The sequence below is a fragment of the Plectropomus leopardus genome, chromosome 16 (assembly GCF_026936395.1).
Source record: "Plectropomus leopardus strain MGB_pleo_1.0 chromosome 16, ASM2693639v1, whole genome shotgun sequence".
NCBI classification, from domain to species: domain Eukaryota; kingdom Metazoa; phylum Chordata; class Actinopteri; order Perciformes; family Serranidae; genus Plectropomus; species Plectropomus leopardus.
Genome location: NC_142191.1, coordinates 13,271,845 through 13,290,996, shown reverse-complemented (window position 1 = coordinate 13,290,996; position 19,152 = coordinate 13,271,845). Strand labels below are relative to the sequence as shown.

The following is a 19,152-nucleotide window of genomic DNA, read 5'->3' as shown; positions in this document are numbered from 1 at the left end:
ACTAAACCCATTTTACGGAAAGGGTTAGATGAAAAGAGTGGAGTGCAAACTGCGTTCTTTGAGTTCTGCGGTCTACACATTAAGAACAGATTCAGCAAAAAAAAAAAATTGCAAATACAGTAAAGTTCAGATTGTATTAAAGGAGTTCTTTAACCCCAGACAACCATATGTATAACAGTTATTCATCCTGTGTTACCTTGAATTTGTGAAGAAAACTTTTTTTTCTTGCATGCCTCCAGCAAATGAAGAATCCAGAAACTGAGAAAATTCTTGATGAATTGAAGTCATAGTTGACTTTAACATCAGAAAAACCTTGTCAAAACATCTATTTAAGAACTCTCACACAACTTGTGCAGTATAATCTAGGTCTCATTTATACAGTTATTCTCAAGCACACGTCCCTTTCAGACTGGGAACTGAACTAAAAGCAAAACCCATCTACGCGTTCTTAAAATCCAGACTCCATTTACAAAAACAGTAATTTTATGACACTGAACACAGGAGCTGCTGGTCTACCACTACCTTCATCGGTTAAGTGTGTGATTGTGTTACTTTGCTGATTCCGAATTAATCTTTTAAAACACCAAAGTCACACAATAACATAAACACACAAACTAATCAAGGCAGCAGTGGACTAGCAGCTCTCGTGTCCAGTGAGGTAAAATTACAGTTTTTGTCAATGGAATCTGGCCTTTAAGAGAATAGATAGATGTTTCACTTTCAGTTCAGTTTTCCATTGGAAAGCAGACAATAGACAATATGACTTATAGTTAGGTGAGAGTCTGTAAACACATGTTTTGATGTAGTTGTTAAATACAGAGCCAGTTTACTCCAATTCATCAAGAATGTTCTCCTTTTTTTGATTTTTAATTCACTGTGGACGCAAGTGAGAAAAACAGTTTAAAATTCAAAGTAACATGGGGTGAGTAATTAATATACAAATAATCTTTTGGGAGAAGTATCCTTTAAGTCAAGTGCCATGAATGAAATGTTCCATGACATGTATGGATGTGCCTCATTGGAGGGCAAAACAGAACAGAACAGAACAGACTGTTGTACCTTCGAACACCTGTAAGTGATCAAGTGTGCATGGCGTGTAGAAGAACAGAGCAGTCAAAAACTTTGGCATGCACTCGCATTGTGTTCACTCTTGCAGGTTTACATGTAAACCAATGTGATCCAGGAGGAGTTCAGTAACCACACACTGTGCTCTGATGTCAGTTTTACAAAAAATAATGACAGGAGAATATTGGTTTTCTGAGAGCTTTTGAAAGCGTTTGATGACTGGTTATTACATATATTGGTTGTACATGACTCCCCTATTTCCCACGGCAATAACTCAGCACTCAGCCTCGTTCGATTAAAAACAATAAAATAAATGATTGGTTAAAACTGCACAAAAAATATGACAGTATATGTCATTTTTATATCGCAATATCACCTTATCATCTTATATCACCTCTAGATTCAGTTACATTATGGTAGTTATCGCTTCAATATCTCTGAGTGTTTAAGCAATGATGCAAATCAATGAACTGAAGTATTTTATGGCAAGAATGGATTTCTTTGCCAGTTTTGTACAAAACTGCTTAAGTACCCAGATTAGTAAGGACTTTAATTTCTTGGATTTGATTAAAAAGTGGCATTTAGGCTCTGGCTATATGTCTTTCTGGACCACTTGGACTTGGGCATATGACAAAACGTACGTCATGCAGACCCTGTAATTATGCAGAAAGTATAATTTGCACTTATGATAGAAACGCTGCAATAAAAGTTTACTGAAGTCAAAGCCAAAAGAAGATGCATTCAGCTGATCTACTCACTACTTAGTACACAGTCTGCCCTTCTCACTTTGTCACAATCTGGTTTACCCACAACAAAGGGTAACAATGTGTATTCTCACACTGTGCACAACACCAGTGATTTACAAAGTTTGTCAATGCAAGAGAGAGAACATTCAGAAGGGAAGGAAGAGTAAAAAATGAAAGAGAGGGCAAACAATAAACAAGCTTACAAGAGAAAGGATGGAGCAAAAATTGAGCCTGGGAGAGGAAAGAGTGATTCAAGGCTGCAGGAGAAATATGGAGCAACATTTGCATTGAAGTGCTACAGAAGAGAGAGCCGTGTCTGCATGCTAACAGACAGCTTGGCCTGTGCCTTTTCTTATCTTCAGTGGCTGTGTGTAGGACTGCGTGAAAGAGGGGATGAAGAGGGGGAAAACATCATTTCCCTGAAACTTTAAGGGAAAGCTGAAGGAGTGTGTGTGTGTGTGTGTGCGCACGCGCGTGCGTGTGAGTGTGTGCAACTGTGAGTGTGTGAGACAAGAACTTCTTCACCTTTCTTTGGTTGAGGGTGTTTCAGCTAGATGCTATCTATCTAAGAGAAAGATAGGAGAGAGAGAGATAAACTATCCACCGCCAGCTTACAGATAAGAAGCTTCACAGGCTCAGATCAGAGGCTGCTGCTGCACCTGGCGCTGCTCGACCCGATGCACACACACACACTCGCAGGAAACCTCTCACTAACTCTTTCACTCACAAATGCTTACACTCACATTTTTCTCATTAGCTCGATGTCTTCTCTAAATGGGCGTAATTGGTAGTTCAGCTGAATAAGTGACATTTTGTAATTAGGATGTAGAACATCATGCTAAGATATCCATCTGTGTGAGTGTGTGACTGATCCTGTGTGTGTGCGTGTGTGTGTGTGTGCCTTCTGTGTTTCTGCCCACATTGATTAGTGCAGTGTGCCTCTCTCAGTGCTCAGTGTTGCTTGGCAGAGGTTTACAGCCACCTCACTCTGCATCACATTCATCCTGACAAGCACCTCTGCGCTGCCTTTCTCTTGTTAGTTGCTTTCTCACATACTTGTAACACCATCTGACAGCCCTCCGCTCTCCCTAAATGCATCGGGGCAGCGGGACGCAGTGCTCCTGCTTAACATACAGCACTCAGCAACACCAGTTTGGCATTTGCCGGTTAGCTAGTGGTCACGTCTGGATGTTAAGTGTCTACAGTCCACTCAAGATGCATTTCCAACATTCACTCTGACCTTCCTGTGGGGAAGGAGGCAAAAAGTGAAATGACCTTCAGGGATCACTTAAGCATCACTTTAATGTCGATATCTCCTGTCTCACATCTTCATCTCTTGCCCTCTCTAATCTTTACATCTTGGAAAAAAAAATCTACTTCTTAGATCTCACCATTACTGCTACTTATCCCTGGCATTTCTCTCCTGTCATCGCTGTGGGCAGTGTGTGTAATTGTCGTGCCACTGTGGCTGTGGCTTTGATTTTTTTCCTCCTTGTTATCATTAATTACCTCTTAAGTTGCTGATCAGGGAAATGAAATTCGTTCTGTTGTTCTCTTTGATACAAGCATGAGTAAAAATGTCATTCTTGGATCTGGAAATGGTGTTTTTAGCATTACACTTGAGAGCATTTCAAGAATCTGGGTGATAATGTTGGGTTAGACAAGAGGCAGAAGTGCTGCAAAGTGCTCTACAACCTGGAAGTCAGGCTTTTCTTTTCTATGTTAATTTAATAAATGCTTGGGCAGTGTCTGTTTATTCATACCTTTATACCTTCCTGGAATTTCACCAGGGTATATGGTCTGTAATGGTATCGGTGTGCTGTACTAAATATGTCTGTTTTACTCTATCTTTCCTGTTCCTGTTTCGAAATAAAAGTCCTTTGACAGCATTTCTGTTCACAAAAAACCCTCAGTTGTTGACATAAGGCAAGAAAGTTAAGTTTGAAACATTTGCAGGACCCTGTTGTTGACAATGAAGTAGCTTTCACGGCTAGTATGTGCTTTTAATTCTGGAAATACAGTAGTTATATCAAAAGGCAGCTCTGCAGCAGCTCTGCAGCAGCTCTGCAGCAGCTCTGCAACAACAAACACTGCCAATGTGAGCACACACTGCTCATGCATGCAGTGTGGCCTGGCCATAACCTCCATGGCACATGCGCACTGCATGCAAAACATCCTGCAAAAGGTAGCAGTACCACAAATCTGTTCACTCACTTAAAATGACCCCCAGTGTGATGCAGTGCTGTAGTCAAGCCACTTTATAAAAGACAGTCAAACAAGCTCGCAGATTGTTTTGCATTACATGGTTATGATAGACATGATGATAAAGGCATGTAAGAACTGACTTCAAAATAAGAGCAAACTTGCAGTGAAAATGACATGGCAATTTCATCCCTCAGTCAGTGTGAGACTTTTATAAAGGTATACTATTGAGTAATTATCAGCTACTGTCTGCAAACTGTATCTCCAGCAAATGTGAAAGCAAAAGCCAACCACTTGGTCTTTCCTATAGATATATTTGCATTTTTTGGCACTGTGTCCATGATTTTTGTAGCTTTTTCAAGCAACTGTGCACAGGAATGTCCCAAATACAGCAAATTAAAGCCTATTCCCACTGCATTAAAAAAAAAACAAATGGGCAACACCCACTAACATCTGGCTTTTTAATGCAGTGGGAATGTGTACAATCGGCATTCACACCGAGGTCAAATGACTCTGCAGTAGTTATGGGTATTTATCGCCTTCGGCTCAGATTGGCATTGATGGGAACATAACACCTGGGTGAACGCACTAATTTCAGCTCCTTAACCAGCGAGATGCAGTGATGCAACACCACTAATCACCATCTGTCTCCACCAGAGCAGTTAAAACATTGCTCAAAATTAGTCTGCACTGAGTTGGAAAGAAAGACTGAATAAATAAGAGATATATAGAGAGAAGTAATCACAGTTAAGTTTTCACGGTCCGCTGTCTATGCTGCTTTCTACTGTTTACCTCCGGCCTGTCCTAGATGTCAAGCAGGCACACCAAAACCGTCCACACACACATACTCGTGGTGCTGCTGAGTTGTGTATAGAGCTCTGCTCTCCATGCAAAGGGAAAGGAATCTATAGCCAATTTTTAGCAGGTTTACCCGTGTTTAAAAAACCTGCATACACACACTGAATTTGGTGGGAAAGAGGTATGAGAAGAAATGTCTTTAGTAGTCTTTGTAGATAAATACACAGTCACACACTTTTCAAGTGTCAAAAGTTATGAATATAGGGTTTACTTATTTATGAGTCTGTGGATTTTTTAGGAAAATCCTGCATACTTTTTCTTTAATACCATATAATTTTCATTCATTTATTTTCATTTTTATCAATATACAGAACAAGCTTATACTTTAGTTAGCTTGTACACCACACAAAGATGAAAGGAAGCATTTTTTTTTCCAACCGCATATAATTTCTCTCTTTTCACCTCATTTAGAAAGCCCAATAATTGTGATGGCATTATAAAGAGACTTCGAACACTAAGCTGCTATATGTTGCTGCATTTTGTAATGGTATGTAGAGCTATAACTTAACAATGTAATGGCTAAAGCCAGCTAGACAACAAGGTCTTCTTCTCCCTGCTCCTTTTCAGTCATGAAATGACATGTACTGCAGTTGTTTTGAATGTAAATCTGATTGTTGTGCATTAACATAAGCAAATCAAATTAAAAAAGTGAATGAATTAATGCATGTAAGGTCAAAGACAAGACTCGGCAATAGCTTATTAATATGTGCACGCCACCAACTACAGAAATGTGAATTACTTAAAGTTCCTATAAATCGCCCTCACTGTTCTACTCCGTCAAAATGATCAATGGCCTTCAGATACTCAGATACAGATACTCTGAAATGAGACGAAACGAGAAAATATTGAGTTAATGTGACCTTTGTATACAGTATTTGTCTGTGTGTGTTTTCTGTTTAAATGCTACAGTTTCTCCTTTGTGTTGTCATACGAAGCTTAATCGACCCTTTGGCTCTTCTCCAGTTACTGCACTTCTCTCACGAGACACTTCAATCATGAATTTCTGTTTTTCTCTGAGAATTTTGTGTTTTTATGAGTTTTTCTATCTCTCTCACTCTCCTTCACCACTCCTTCCTATTTATTTGCACGCGTCTGTGTTAGTTTTATCATCTCTCCATCTGCCTCTCCCTCCACTCTGCAATACCACCACCCTCCCTCGCCATTTACTTGTCTGTATTTCATGTGAATGTTTCCTATATGTCAACTCCCGCCCTATGTTTTACTGTTAGTGCCTCTTCACTCTGTCTCTGTCGGGCCCGCATTTCCATCAGCCCGCCGCTGTTTTTATTATCTCCCTCTTGCATTCTCCGGCCTCCTCTCTCTCTCCCAGAGTGTTACTTACAAAACCTTGGCTCGCTGATGGTGTTTGTTAATAATGATCCTTCAGTGCCTCAGGTGGCTGGCCCTTCACTACACTGTCTGTGGAAGTCATTACCCAGCTGCACTGCTGCAATGAGGAAGATCAGATTGGCGTAGTTTGTTCTTCACACAATAAACTGGCTTTACTTGTCTCATTTTATTAAGACAAGCTTTCAATAACAGTCTAGATAACTCAGTTGTTCTATTTGTTTGGCTTAAGAGATCGACTTTCTGTGCTGGGTTATTGTTCCGTATTTGATTTCACTTTGTTGTGTGTGTGTGGTACAGTACAAAGGCTAATAACGGTGGACTGGAGCAATACTTTTTTTTTTATATGCCACGTGACTTTTTCAGTCTTCTGGGCTGCAGTAAAGTGTATCTATTTGTCACTCCTTCATGTATAATTCAGATCTGGTTGCAACGCTCTGGATTCCTTTCCAAGACTGGCCGTTTTCTACTGGGCCCACGCAGATTGAGGGTTAGCATAAGTGTGGTTGTGTTTCATCTTCTCCTCAACAATCTCTCCAACCTGTTCTTGTGAAAGCTTCAGCTGTGCAGCATCGATTTTGCTCCGTTATTCTTTTGCCCACTGAAAATGTCAGCTGTTCCTGTGTGAAAGAAGAGCCTTTGACAGACGACCTTAGCCTAGCTTAGATTAGTCATTGTGTGTGGGTTTCCTTTGAATTAGGACAACAATGTTGCATTAGCTCAAAGGTGGATGAATAGTGGTTTCTTATAGATTCTGTGCTCTATAACGTTGATTTTGATGGTTTAAGTGATGTCAACATTATTTTGATGATGATAATGATAATGATTAGATGGACCCTAAAGGTACTTCTGGTACCTTTAGAGAGACAAAGGGCTGTATTTTAAGGCCCAAAAACAACCAAACTAGTGGTGACAGGCCAGACTGCTGCATTGCTTCACGTCACCTTTGTCTCGGCCCAAAAGTTGACTAGACTTCAGCAAACAGACAACTGGGATGGATGTTCTGCTCCTGCATGAGAGGAAATAACTCCATACCAGCAGGCAGTGGTAGTTTGCATTCGTCTCTCACAAAGGGTGTACCGTGTGCTAGTTAGCAGTAACACAAAACCATTCCAAACTGTTCATGCGAAAGAGCTCCATTGCTAAAAAAAAATAATCATACCTAATATAAAAAGTTTTTTTAAATCTCATGCTCTCTTTAGTCGTTTCTTTGCGTTCCTCACTTTTGCTTTTCTTCTTGTGCGCCGAACTAAAGTGCCAATCAGAGTGATATAATTCACCCACAGGCTCCACCATCTCCAAACAGTGATTCAACGTGCTGAATCAGCCAAAAAAAAAAAAACACTGACAAGGGCCTACTAGTGCCTATGTTGTGGGATACACTGCAAACAATAGGGTGACAGAAGCTCACCAATGGGCCGGCATTGAATGAAAGGCCAACTTTATGTAATTGCACTTGCATCCATCCATCCCCATGGGTGTGTAGAATGAGGTGTGGTCAGGCGTGATGTTAATGCATTGCTATTTTGAGGCTGCAAAAAGCGACTGTGCATAGTCGGAATGGCATAGTATTATTCTGCTCACTCTGATTGGTTGAGTTCATGTTACGTCAAAAACACACCTCTGATTAATTAAGGGACTAAACACAACCCCTTTGCCCCTTGTGCTATTCTTTGTGTCCATATTATGCACCATTTAAAATGTTGAAAAAAGTCATACTATAGTATGTCACAAAACGCCATACTATAGCATGTGGAAAAAATGGCCGAAAAATTCATCCTTCCAAATGTCAAAAAAAAGTCATAGTATAGCATTTTGAAGAATATTATACTATAGAATGTGGTAAAAACGGTCAAAAAAAAGTCAGCATTGCAGATGTTGATAAAACCTATTGTACAGAATTTTGAAGTTTATAATTTAAAATAATTTTTAAAAAAAACAATCCAAAAAGTCAACATTTAACTAGAAAAAGTGGAATTGAACATGCACTAAATGCATGTGCACTATGCACTTTAGATTGTGTGCTATTGATTGTTTCAATAGGGTTCAGAGAGTCTTACTTGGCAAACATACGAGTATTACGTTTTTCCTAAAGGTCCTTTTATTAACTGTGCATTTGTCTCATCTCTCCCTCTCCCTTTTTTCTTTATTCTCCATCCTTCCATCCATCCTTTAGTGTCTCTTCAGGACATTACCATGAGGAAGGCTTTCAGGAGTTCCACTATTCAGGACCAGCAGCTGTTTGACCGCAAGTCGCTGCCCGTCCCCCTGCAGGAGACCTTCCAGACATGCGAGCAGCCGCCACCCCTCAACATCCTCACGCCCTACAGGTCTGAAAGTTTCACTAACTTTCCAAAAATGTTCTGTGCAGGGTTCCCACGGTCATGGAAGACCAGGAAAAGTCATGGAATTTCACAGTCTCATTTTCCAGGCCTGGAAAAGTCATGCAATTAGTAAAATATCATTGAAAGTTTTGGGAAAGTCATTTTGTGTGTGTTATATATATTCTGACAGTAATCTTTCACCATAGATAACCCTCCACATAATTAAATTAACAGGCAAATTTATCCTCTGTGAACTGACTGTTGACAAAATTTAGCTCTAGTGAGTTGACTTAGAGCTGCATTATATACATTTATATCATTTGAGCATTTACAATTTCAAGTAAAGCAAATTAACTCAAACAACTTATTTGCTACTTGATGCAAATGGAAAACTTGCATGATTTTCATTTTCCATGACTTGTGCTGGCCATGTTTTCCCCTTTAAGACAGGGTATGTGATGTAATGTGGTGGCATTTGTTATGGGAAGCAAGACTCGTGTGTGTGTGTGTGTGTGTGTGTGTGTGTGTGTGTGTGTGTGTGTGTGTGTGTGTGTGTGTGTGTGTGTGTGTGTGTGTGTGTGGAAAAGCACTGTAACTAGGCCCACAAGTGCCACAGATGCAGTGAAGTTCATGCTTTTCCGAAATGGAAATTTAATCGGGGTCCTTGAAAAGTCAAGGAAAAGTTTTGAAACGCTGTCCATGATAATGTGTGGGAACCTTTTCTTTATTGTGTTCTGTATGCTTCAGTGATAACTCCAAATTGAAAACCACAATTTGGAAGTGAAATGAAGATCATACAATAAAAGCGTATAATGGAGGAGTGACATTGTTCCATTCCTTCAGAAAAATCTGACACTATAGATGGTTTAATTGCAGCCTTTTTTCTGAGTGCAGCACGGCGCGAAGTATATCAGCCTTTCATAAATTTGTCCATTTCCACTCTTCTCAACATGGGAAAAAACACATTTGTGTTTCATTGACAGGCTTATAGAAAGACTAATTGCACCACACTGTTTTAACATAGAAGTACCTAAATGGCCTTGAACACTGTTATTTTGTCCAGTCTTTTGTGTTGCAATACTGCCTGCAGCTACAAAAGCTTTTATTAACAGTAATGCTCACAATGATGCACCACACAGAGCAAAGACACCCTGAGCTTGGCTGTAACTTTAAATGGATTCGAAGTTAGATTTTGCATGTATTGCTTAAGGATCTTGGTTGGTATATTAATACTGGCAGGCTGGCAACTCTTTCACTCCAGACATCTCTCTCAGCTCTTGAGTGCTGAGCCAGGCAAGCAGAGCGAGCAGAGCGATAGAGAAAGTCATCTGAAGATGAATAATCCATAAAAAGCTCTGCTGGCCAGCACTCCCTCCCTTTTTTTTCCCGGCCTTCTCACCCAGCTGCTTTCTCGCTCTTTTTTTTATTTTATTTTCTCCTCTCACTCCATTTTCTCTCCTCCAGGATCTTACATGACCTATCTCTGTGTAATACTGTCACCCGGACCAAGCCAGTTGGAGGAGGTTACAGGCCAAACACAATCTATGTATTTCATGTGTGTGTGTGTGTGTGTTTGTACAGACACGTACACATGCAGTGTGGGGAGACAGGTGTAGGCAGGGGTATTTAAATCTGTCGTGGGTGTGTTTTTAACGTCTGGGTCTTGACATTGCTGAGTGAAAGGCAGGTGTAGGCGTCTGCCTTGCTGACATTATTTCCCAATCTAACTTTAAATGTCTTGTTTCATGCTGGCTGAAGGCCGCACATCAGTTTGTATTCAGACAAAGATTGGTGGTGATAGTTGGATTCAACATAAGAAACATACACTATGTAAGCTTTAAGGTCAGTTCTTTGTTGAGTGCCTTACCTCTCCTTGAATAACCACCAATGGAGCACCCTTGAGCACAAGGTCCAGGAGAGTGTATTATCTATCATGGAGGACCGTTGCTCTATATTAAAGCTACATTAAAGCTGTAGTTGTTTTACTTTTATATATATATATATATATATAAAAAAAACTAATATTTGCATTATATTTAAGTGTCGTTATATTTACACAGGATTAGGGGTCAACAGATTATCAACTCATTACAACTGATTATCGGGCCGATATTTGGCATTTTGCTAATTATCTGTATTAGCATTTTATTTTGATGATCACTGATAAAATAATTATGATAAAGTGTTCTTATTACACTCAACCAACACCAGGGAAGGCAGTCTGCAATACAGGCAAAAAACGTGTCGGCATGGAAGAAACTTTTACTTTGTAAAATCTCAGGGAGCTATTTTTTATTTTATTTTTATTCACTAGAAATATTTTCAACCAATATCAGTCGACCCCAACACAGCAGTACATGAGACAGATGCTCCGTGAAAAGGTTATAATCCTCAGCCCAATTTACTGCCTTGTATTCTAAAAATGGAGGCTGAAAATACTGAGATCAAACTGTAAACTAGGCAGTGCTGATCAAATACGAACCAAGATTCTGTTACTGCATTGCCTATTTCTCACCTCAGATATTTTCAGAAACATATTTTAGCTTACTGTTTAACTGCACTGTGAGATAGTTTGTTACCAGCTGGCCAAAACAAGCTTGCATTACGTCACCTACCAGCGGGAGCATTATTGGTACAGTGCGGTGCAGTGCATTCTGGTAGTTGCAGGTTTTCTACCTCTTGAGCAAAAGCAAACGCTTCAGCCATTTTTTTCTGGTCATGTAGCACCAATTTCACAAGTATTCGCGTGTTTCTACTATTTAGCCACCCTAGTATTGTGAAAAGACTTTTCCAGCAGTAAAATCCTTCTTTAAAACAGTGTTTAAAGAATAAGAGAACAGAAAATGAAAGAGAGTAAGATAGCTATAAAAGACAAGTCTAAAAGTTACAGTGCTTCTCCATAAATGTCAGTATTCAAAGGAAAAGCCAGAAATGATCAAAGTTCAGAAATTAGAACAACTTTTTTTCACATTATTGCTTTAAGAATGATTTAAACGATTAAACAATTAATTCATTTTTGAAGATTATTTTTGTCAATTGATTAGCTAGTCAACTAGCACAACAAACCATTGCAGGATAAAAAATACCTCTGAGTATATATAAAATATTTTATTTGTAGTTTTGTGAGTTTCTTTTTTTTAAAGCTTATTTTTTTTATTTTTGGATGACATGCAGCAAAGGGCTAAGGTTGGAATCAAACCCACGGTTGCTGCGACGAGGACGTAGCCTCTGTACATGTGGCGCCCACTCTACCAACTGAGCTACTGAGTACCCTGAGAGGATTGATCTCTCCTCTCCTCTCCTCTCCTCTCCTCTCCTCTCCTCTCCTCTCCTCTCCTCTCCTCTCCTCTCCTCTCCTCTCCTCTCCTCTTACCAGGAGGCTCCCTGGGAGACCTCCCTAGGCTGTTCTTTCTCAGATTCATCATGAACACAGCTGCTCTGCTCTCCTTACTTCCATCTCTCTTTTATACACCCAAGGAAAAAAAAAACACACACACACACGACTCAAATATACACAGAGCAAATACCATGCATAATGACATACACAAACACTCAAATACTACCCGCAGTGCACACACACACTACAGTAGCGCTTTCTCCACCCTTGCCTTATCCCATTGTTGAATTCTGTTTTCTTCCCTTTGTTGTGTTGCATATCATTAAACTTTCCACTCTTGCCTTTTGAAGCCTTTTCCTTTTCATGTTCTGTATTCTTGCTCCCTGGTGCCATCATCAAATAATTGCCTCCCAAAGCGTGGCTGACACTTGGTGAAAGCATCGAAGTTCAAGTTAGGACCCCTAAATGGTTAGGATACACCCAATATTTCTTTGAATTCCTTTTTAGTGTCAAAGGTTACCTGAAACGCCCTTTTACCTGCCCTTCAGTCCTATACGAGAATATTTTCGACTGAAAGTCAGAGGAGATGGAGTTACTAAATTGATTACCATTACATGTTTGAGATTATGCAGAAAATTAATGAGAGAGGAGATATAGATCCATATTTGCACCTGGTACTGAAGTTAATTAGGTCACATTTACACTGCAGGGCTCCAAAAATAGCTTCTCTCACTTTGCGGCTCTATTGGGTGTTTCCAAAATAAATTTCCCATGAGACCAAGAACCCTTTGAGGAACTCAGAACTTAACCTGCGTTTTGACCAGATGAACTAGGACCTCCATTTAGCTCTTCTCTTATAGTTTCAGGAACTAAAACAACCCAGTTACCTGAATAAAATTCAGGTATTGTATGTTTCTGCTAACTATGGATGTGTTACATTTTTAAGATTCATACACAATAACATTTCTGAAATGATGACGTTCTGACAACATGTTGATGAGAGCAGTTTCTCATTAAGAGGAGCAGGGAATATGGGAATACTTAAGCAGGCCGCCGTTCGAGGCTAACAAAGCCGGTGTCCTCTAATGTGAAGTCAGGACATATCCAGCTGTGTTTGTAGGGACCAAATTGTTTTTTTAAGGAGAGGTAGGGGCATTTCAGTTTTGTTTGTAGCAACTGGGTCTTTTTTATGAGAGGTTGGGACATTTCCAACTGTGTTTGTAGGGACTAGACTGTAGTTTTCAACAGAAGGTGGGAACTTTTGTTTGGACCAAACAGGATCTTCAGGGCATTTCCAGCTGTGTTTGTAGCAACAAAACCTGATCTTTTTGTAAAGACAGTTCGGGATATGTCCAGCTGTGTCTGTAGCAACTGAACGGTGTCTTTTTTTTTAACGAGAGGTAGGGGCATTACCAGCAATGTTTGTATCAACCAAACTAAGCATTATTTTACTGAGAGGTCGGAACCAGTCCAGCCATGTTTGTAGTGACCAAACCAGGTATTCTAATTCAAAATATGACCATTTCCTTTTTTGGGGGGCTTTTATTGCCTTTAATTGATAGGACAGTGTGAGGGTGAAAGGGGTCGAGAGAAAGGGGGAGACATGCAGCAAAGGGCCGAGGCTGGACTCTTACCAGCAGCCGCTGCGGCGAGGACACAGCCTCTGCACATGGGGCTCTGCTCTATCCACTGAGCCACCAGGGGTCCCATATTACTGTTTTTTGAACCATTACCCAGTTTTTTGTGCCTAAACCTAATCACAGTATTGTCACAATATAAAGTTGGTGAAACTGATTGATGAAAATGTCAAATTTTGACATATCTGCTCCATCTGAAACACATAAACATGTAACATATCTGAGGTTTGCAGAAACATACACCTCACATACACATTTATTCTGCTGCTTAGGTTTGCCAAAAAAGTTCTGTTATGGTGATATTGTTTTCCAGTGTTTTCAAGGACTTTTGAGTTTGCAAGGCTGAATGTTGCTGATTTATCAAACAAAGACCTAATGTCTGCCAAAAGTTGTGTACAATCTCAAGAAGAAAACTAGCACTGAGGTGTGTTTGTGGCTGAGGATGCCTGCAAGGCTGCACTCTTTGACAGGCTTTCCACATATTTTACATATGATCAGTCGTGAATAATATGCATGTAAAGAAAGGCACTTGGAAACCACCAAGAAAGACATCAGCAAGGCAATTAACAAGGTTTATCCTCATTATTGATATGAAATGACATCTCTGGACAGCACGCAAAGGCGTCTGTGTATGATAATTTCCCTGTCAAGAGGGACCTTTTGATATGATAACTACCTGTGTCTGTCAGAAGTCTTTTTTCGTTTCCCTCCCTATCATCATTGCAGTTCTCCCCAGTGACCACCAACCACAAAGGCCTCTGTAAAGCGTGTGAAGAAGACAGAGAGCGGAGCACAGTTGAGAAGGAATGAATGATAACGCAGGACATTAGCTATTATTCATGGGAAATGGTGAACAGATATGATTTCTTGAAGCAGACCGAGACAGGCATGGCACAAAAAGAAAAAAAGATTATTATCAAACATGTCCCTCACTCGCTATTTTTCAGGGTTTTCTAAGTGTTGTTTAAGGCTGCCTCCTGCATTATAAGAGGAAAAAGACCTTTTTGTAACGGTGTATTTTTCCCCCCACCTCCATCTTTTATGTAGAGCTGACACCATTAGTTGGTTATTGGAAGTCAAATAATTGAGTATTTTTGTCAAGCAACATGGTAAACAATATCTGGCTCTTGTTTCTAAAATGTAAAAAATTGCTGAATTTATATTACTTATATTATGGTAAAGAAAATATTTTGGGTTTTTGAATGCTGTTCAAATAAAACAAGACATTTGACAAAGTCAACTTGAACTCTGGAAATGTGATGGCTGTTTTCCACCATTACAAGTAATTTAGAAAATAACTGGCTACTTGACTCTATAACAACATTAATGGCATTGCAGCTGCAGCCTCTCATTGATTTGCAAGTACAAAAAATATGCTGTATCACTTTTTCAAATAACAAAACCACACATGTAAAATGTTGTGCCAGGTTGTCTGCCGAACATTTATATATATAAAGCATCACAATAGAGCTTGTTAATAAAAATAAAAATAAAACAATGCGCCATAGGAGGAACCCCAGGATCCCCCAACAGTTTGGGCTAAGCCCCAAATGTCCTCAACAATTTAACACATTTGTGTACATGTGACCTATGCTAGACTGCTGCAACTGGATTTGCCTCTTGGTAAAAATGAGTGAGAATGGCAAACATCAAAAGATGGAGAACATTTATTTTATTTTTTACAAATAAATTTACAATTTATTGTATAGTGTTAATATTTGTTTATTGAGTGGGTCATGGCCTCTGTGAGTACTAAGAGTATCTTTATTCTATGAGTGGGTTTGTTACTCTCTGATCTGCTATCACAAATAAAACCAAAGTCTTTTTCATTTTCATCTCTCACTTCCTGATGTTTACTCTGTTCCCCAAAAGACTTTTTGTTGTCATTAAAAACCACTTCAATGTACTTGCTATGCCCCTCTGGCCTTTCGAACTGACCCTCTTACCCGTCACTGGAGAAATTCGGTGTCTTGAAAGGGTCACTCACAGGTCTCGTTACTGTGGGGCTTAGCACAGTTCTTTGTGCTGGTGGATTGATAGTTTTTGATCTCTTGGTATTTTGCAAAAGTGGCCTCTGGGCAAATCAAGTTCCTCTTTCAGAGGATAGGAATAAAAAATCATTTAAAAAAACATATCATCCAGGCCTGCAGCTAACATTTATTTCATGGTTGATTAATGCGACAATTTTTTTCTTGATCAACTGATTAGCCGTTTTTACTATAAATTGTCAGAAATTGTCCTTTGTAGTTTTCACAGCCCAAGATGTCCTCAAATTAGGTCTTTTTTAGGCCCAAACTGATACAGATACAAAGAGTGAGGCTACAGACTGTTGTTACAAGTTTGTTTTATCAGCTATCAATGAAAAACAAACCTGCTAATTGTAAAAAATGGTGAATATCGCATCCGACATCTGTCTATCCCTACTTCAAATGTCTTATTTTGTCCAAACAACAGATATGTAGTTTAGCATGTGTGGCAAAGAAAAAGCAGAGAAGATTTTCCTGCATGCCAACCAAACTGTAACAATGTTTGTTTGTTTGTTTTGTCCCTCTGCAGGGACGATGGAAAGGAGGGTCTGAAGTTCTACACCAATCCATCCTACTTCTTTGACTTGTGGAGAGAGAAGATGCTGCAGGACACAGAGGACAAGAGGAAGGAGAGGCGGAAACAGAAGGTATGTCTGAAGAAGCACAAGCACAGGGTCCTGTCAGTGCACACAGTACACACGATACTTTCTCTTCATGCAACAATTCAGACCTGAGCTGCATTTTTTGGGTGCAGTAGATTGTTTGTGATGAGCAGCGGAGTACATGAAAACTAAAGCCCCTTTCCTATGGGACAAAAAACTCATTAATACCCCTTTCTACCAAAACTAACGTGTATACAGGTACCAGGTTGTGGAGATGAGTATGTTGTAGTGTTGTTTTCATTTGTTTTGTTTGTTGTGGGGTTTTTTTCCCCCCTGCTGTGTCACATCCGATGTCATGGAGTGGCAAAAAAAACAAAAAAACAATCCATGGTGTTGCAGAAAGCACCATGGAGGCCAGTGAAAATGTTACAGCAGTGACTTCTTTTTACAAGGTACAGTGGTTGTATGATATGCTGCTGCTCGGCTTCAGGTTAAAACACTGCTGGTAACGACATTAGTCGCTTACATGCTCCTACAGGGAAGGTGGCGGAGGCACTGGATGGGTCCTACAAACCTGATCTTTAACCGAAAGCTCAGTTTTCAATTCCCGCAAACCACAATGTTTTTTTCTAAACCTAACCACGTGCTTTTGTTTGACATACTGGCGCTGGTTGCCATGTGCTTTTGTTGCATGGAACTCACCATTTGTTTTTGTGCTGGAGTTGGTTGTGGCGTCCCAGAGAATCAACACCAGACACAGAGGGATACCGACCTAGCACATAATTTGAAGACATTGAAGTCCACTGACAAAGTGGCGATATGTGAAGATGAGAACATGTTGGGCATGGTGGTCTGCTGCAGAACTGGCAAAGGAAAAGCTGTCAATCCTCTATTTTTAACCTGCATACAGGTGATAATTTTGGGAGAAAATGGTATGATATTAGTGTGTAGGAAGACACGAAGTGAACGAGAGATTTTCTGCAGTCTCCATGGGTACAGGTCGATGCGTCCTGCTTGAATAAACTGACTGTGATTCAGTGATTTAACAGGCCTGGCTTCATACCATGTAGTCTAATGCATTAATTAGCCACCACTCAGATTAATCAGCTCTTCCCCCAGTCAACCCTCTTAGTTATTACTTGTGTGATCATTAGATCTAATTAATGGGAGCATCTGCTGTTCACTTGCCCCCGCACTGTATGCCTTTTCTCTGCCTCTACACACACGCACACACACACACAACCTCACGTGGACGTATTTGTTGGATTTTTATGCACATTGACAAATTAGGAAAAAGAGCTCTTGCACGTCCATAGAAAGCCTCTCTCCCACATCAAATGCAGAGCTTTAACCCCCTCCTCAGAATAGCGGGGTTTCCTACCCACAGCATCAGGAGCTCTAATCAGCACCAGCTTGCATTTTCCCGCGTGGGAAGCAGGGCGTGCTCTGCATTTTGCCCCCTCGCAGTCAATCAAAGCTTATTACGGTCAGAAGAAAGAGGGTGATTTTAGACTGAGGGTTCGTGTGGATGAAGACGATATAATTTGTAGGTTATGAGGTTTTTAATTATTGTGGAAATGGCGCTGAGAGGACAGAGGGCAAGTTCAGCCAAGAATTAGTTGGGAGGTTGTAAAATTAAGGATATGTATTAGCGGTTGCTTTCTTGTTTTGCATCCATCACTTTTATGATAGCGTATGTGGGTTTTCTTGAAGCTCATTTGCAACAGCAGACAGACGTTATTTGCCTCAGAGGTTTACACCGATATGACCACTCGTAGCCGAAGCTTATTCCAATGATTTCATTCTAATTAAAGCCCACGGGTGGGCTCAGCTTGTAAAGCCATGTTCATTTCCCTCCTCACCACGCTGGCAGTTAGACAGACCCCATGGAAAGGCCTAGAGGACATTCACAGGGAGAGCAGGATGGATTAGTGGAATTACGCACACATATTTGTTGGTTTGCGTAACCATTGTGGTGGATAAATGGTCTGAATGAGGATCAGGGCAAATACAGAGTATGGACAGTGTGCAGAATCAGACATTAAAAGGGTGCAGGATGGGAAATAAACACACTCACGTGGGTAAAATTTGGTGTGTAAATCATTGATAGATTCACACTTCATCACTTAGCTCATTGAGTGGTTCTGCCACATCATCTCAATGTGCCTCTCAGTCACGGTGTTCATTTAGTGTGTGCGTTTGTTTCGGTATATTATTTAGACTCTTTGCACTCAATCTTATTATTTCAGCAGAAGATTACAGATCTCAATTATTCTCTGTTTCTAAACTTCTAAAATGTATTTTTTTATAGAGACAGCTTTACTTTTGTTAACACACACAGACACACACAGAGGCATGGAAAAGTGCAGACAAATGCTTAAACTGATCTAAATCGACCATGATCTGCCGTGCGGCTGCAGTGTCGGGGACCTGACGGGCCGTGCCACCTGTCAGTCAGCGTGACGCTATCTGAGATTGGCTGCCAACACATTTTGTTCCGTGACAGACAATGTTCCAGCTCTGCCTCACTTTCTCTCTCCTCCCTAATGTCTAACCTCACTCTTACTCTTTTTCTCCAACTTATCTGACTTTTTTTCCACACAACTTTATATAATTATTTGTAGCATTTGGAAATACTGTTGAAATTATTATTACAACACCAACAAGAACATTTTTAGACATCAATATATCAACCGTTACAAAAATGGTGCAAGTCCATGTAATCTGAAAAATTTCAATATCCTGCAGAGATAAAAGAAATTCTGGTCAAATGTTACCTGTATTTTAAGCTTAATAAAATCTGATGTGTAGGCTATCAGGAATACCAGCATTAAGGTATGTAAATTTATAATATTTTTTATTGAAAATTAGGCTACGTTTGCTTAAGTTGCCAGACTTGCATGCATAATTACGCTATTTCAGAAGTAAATAAAACAATGTTATGTTAGCCTGCATTCATTGGTGATGCAAATAAACACAAAGAATTTCCTTAAACTGTTTTTCAACT

The 19,152-nt window shown here is 40.0% G+C and overlaps 1 protein-coding gene and 1 long non-coding RNA gene across 5 annotated transcripts in view; one reads left to right on the top strand and one right to left on the bottom strand.

Moving 5' to 3' along the window:
- Positions 1-19,152, top strand: part of wasf1 (WASP family member 1) — an 85,441-nt gene that overhangs the window by 42,431 nt on the left and 23,858 nt on the right. For all 4 annotated transcript variants that reach the window (XM_042503790.2, XM_042503793.2, XM_042503792.2 and 1 more), the window contains 2 exons: positions 8,395-8,548; positions 16,073-16,190. In XM_042503790.2, coding sequence (XP_042359724.1) covers positions 8,395-8,548; positions 16,073-16,190 — 272 coding nt within the window. The remainder of the gene's footprint in view (positions 1-8,394; positions 8,549-16,072; positions 16,191-19,152) is intronic.
- Positions 1-19,152, bottom strand: part of LOC148186847 (uncharacterized) — a 72,924-nt gene that overhangs the window by 35,267 nt on the left and 18,505 nt on the right. The window lies entirely within an intron of this gene.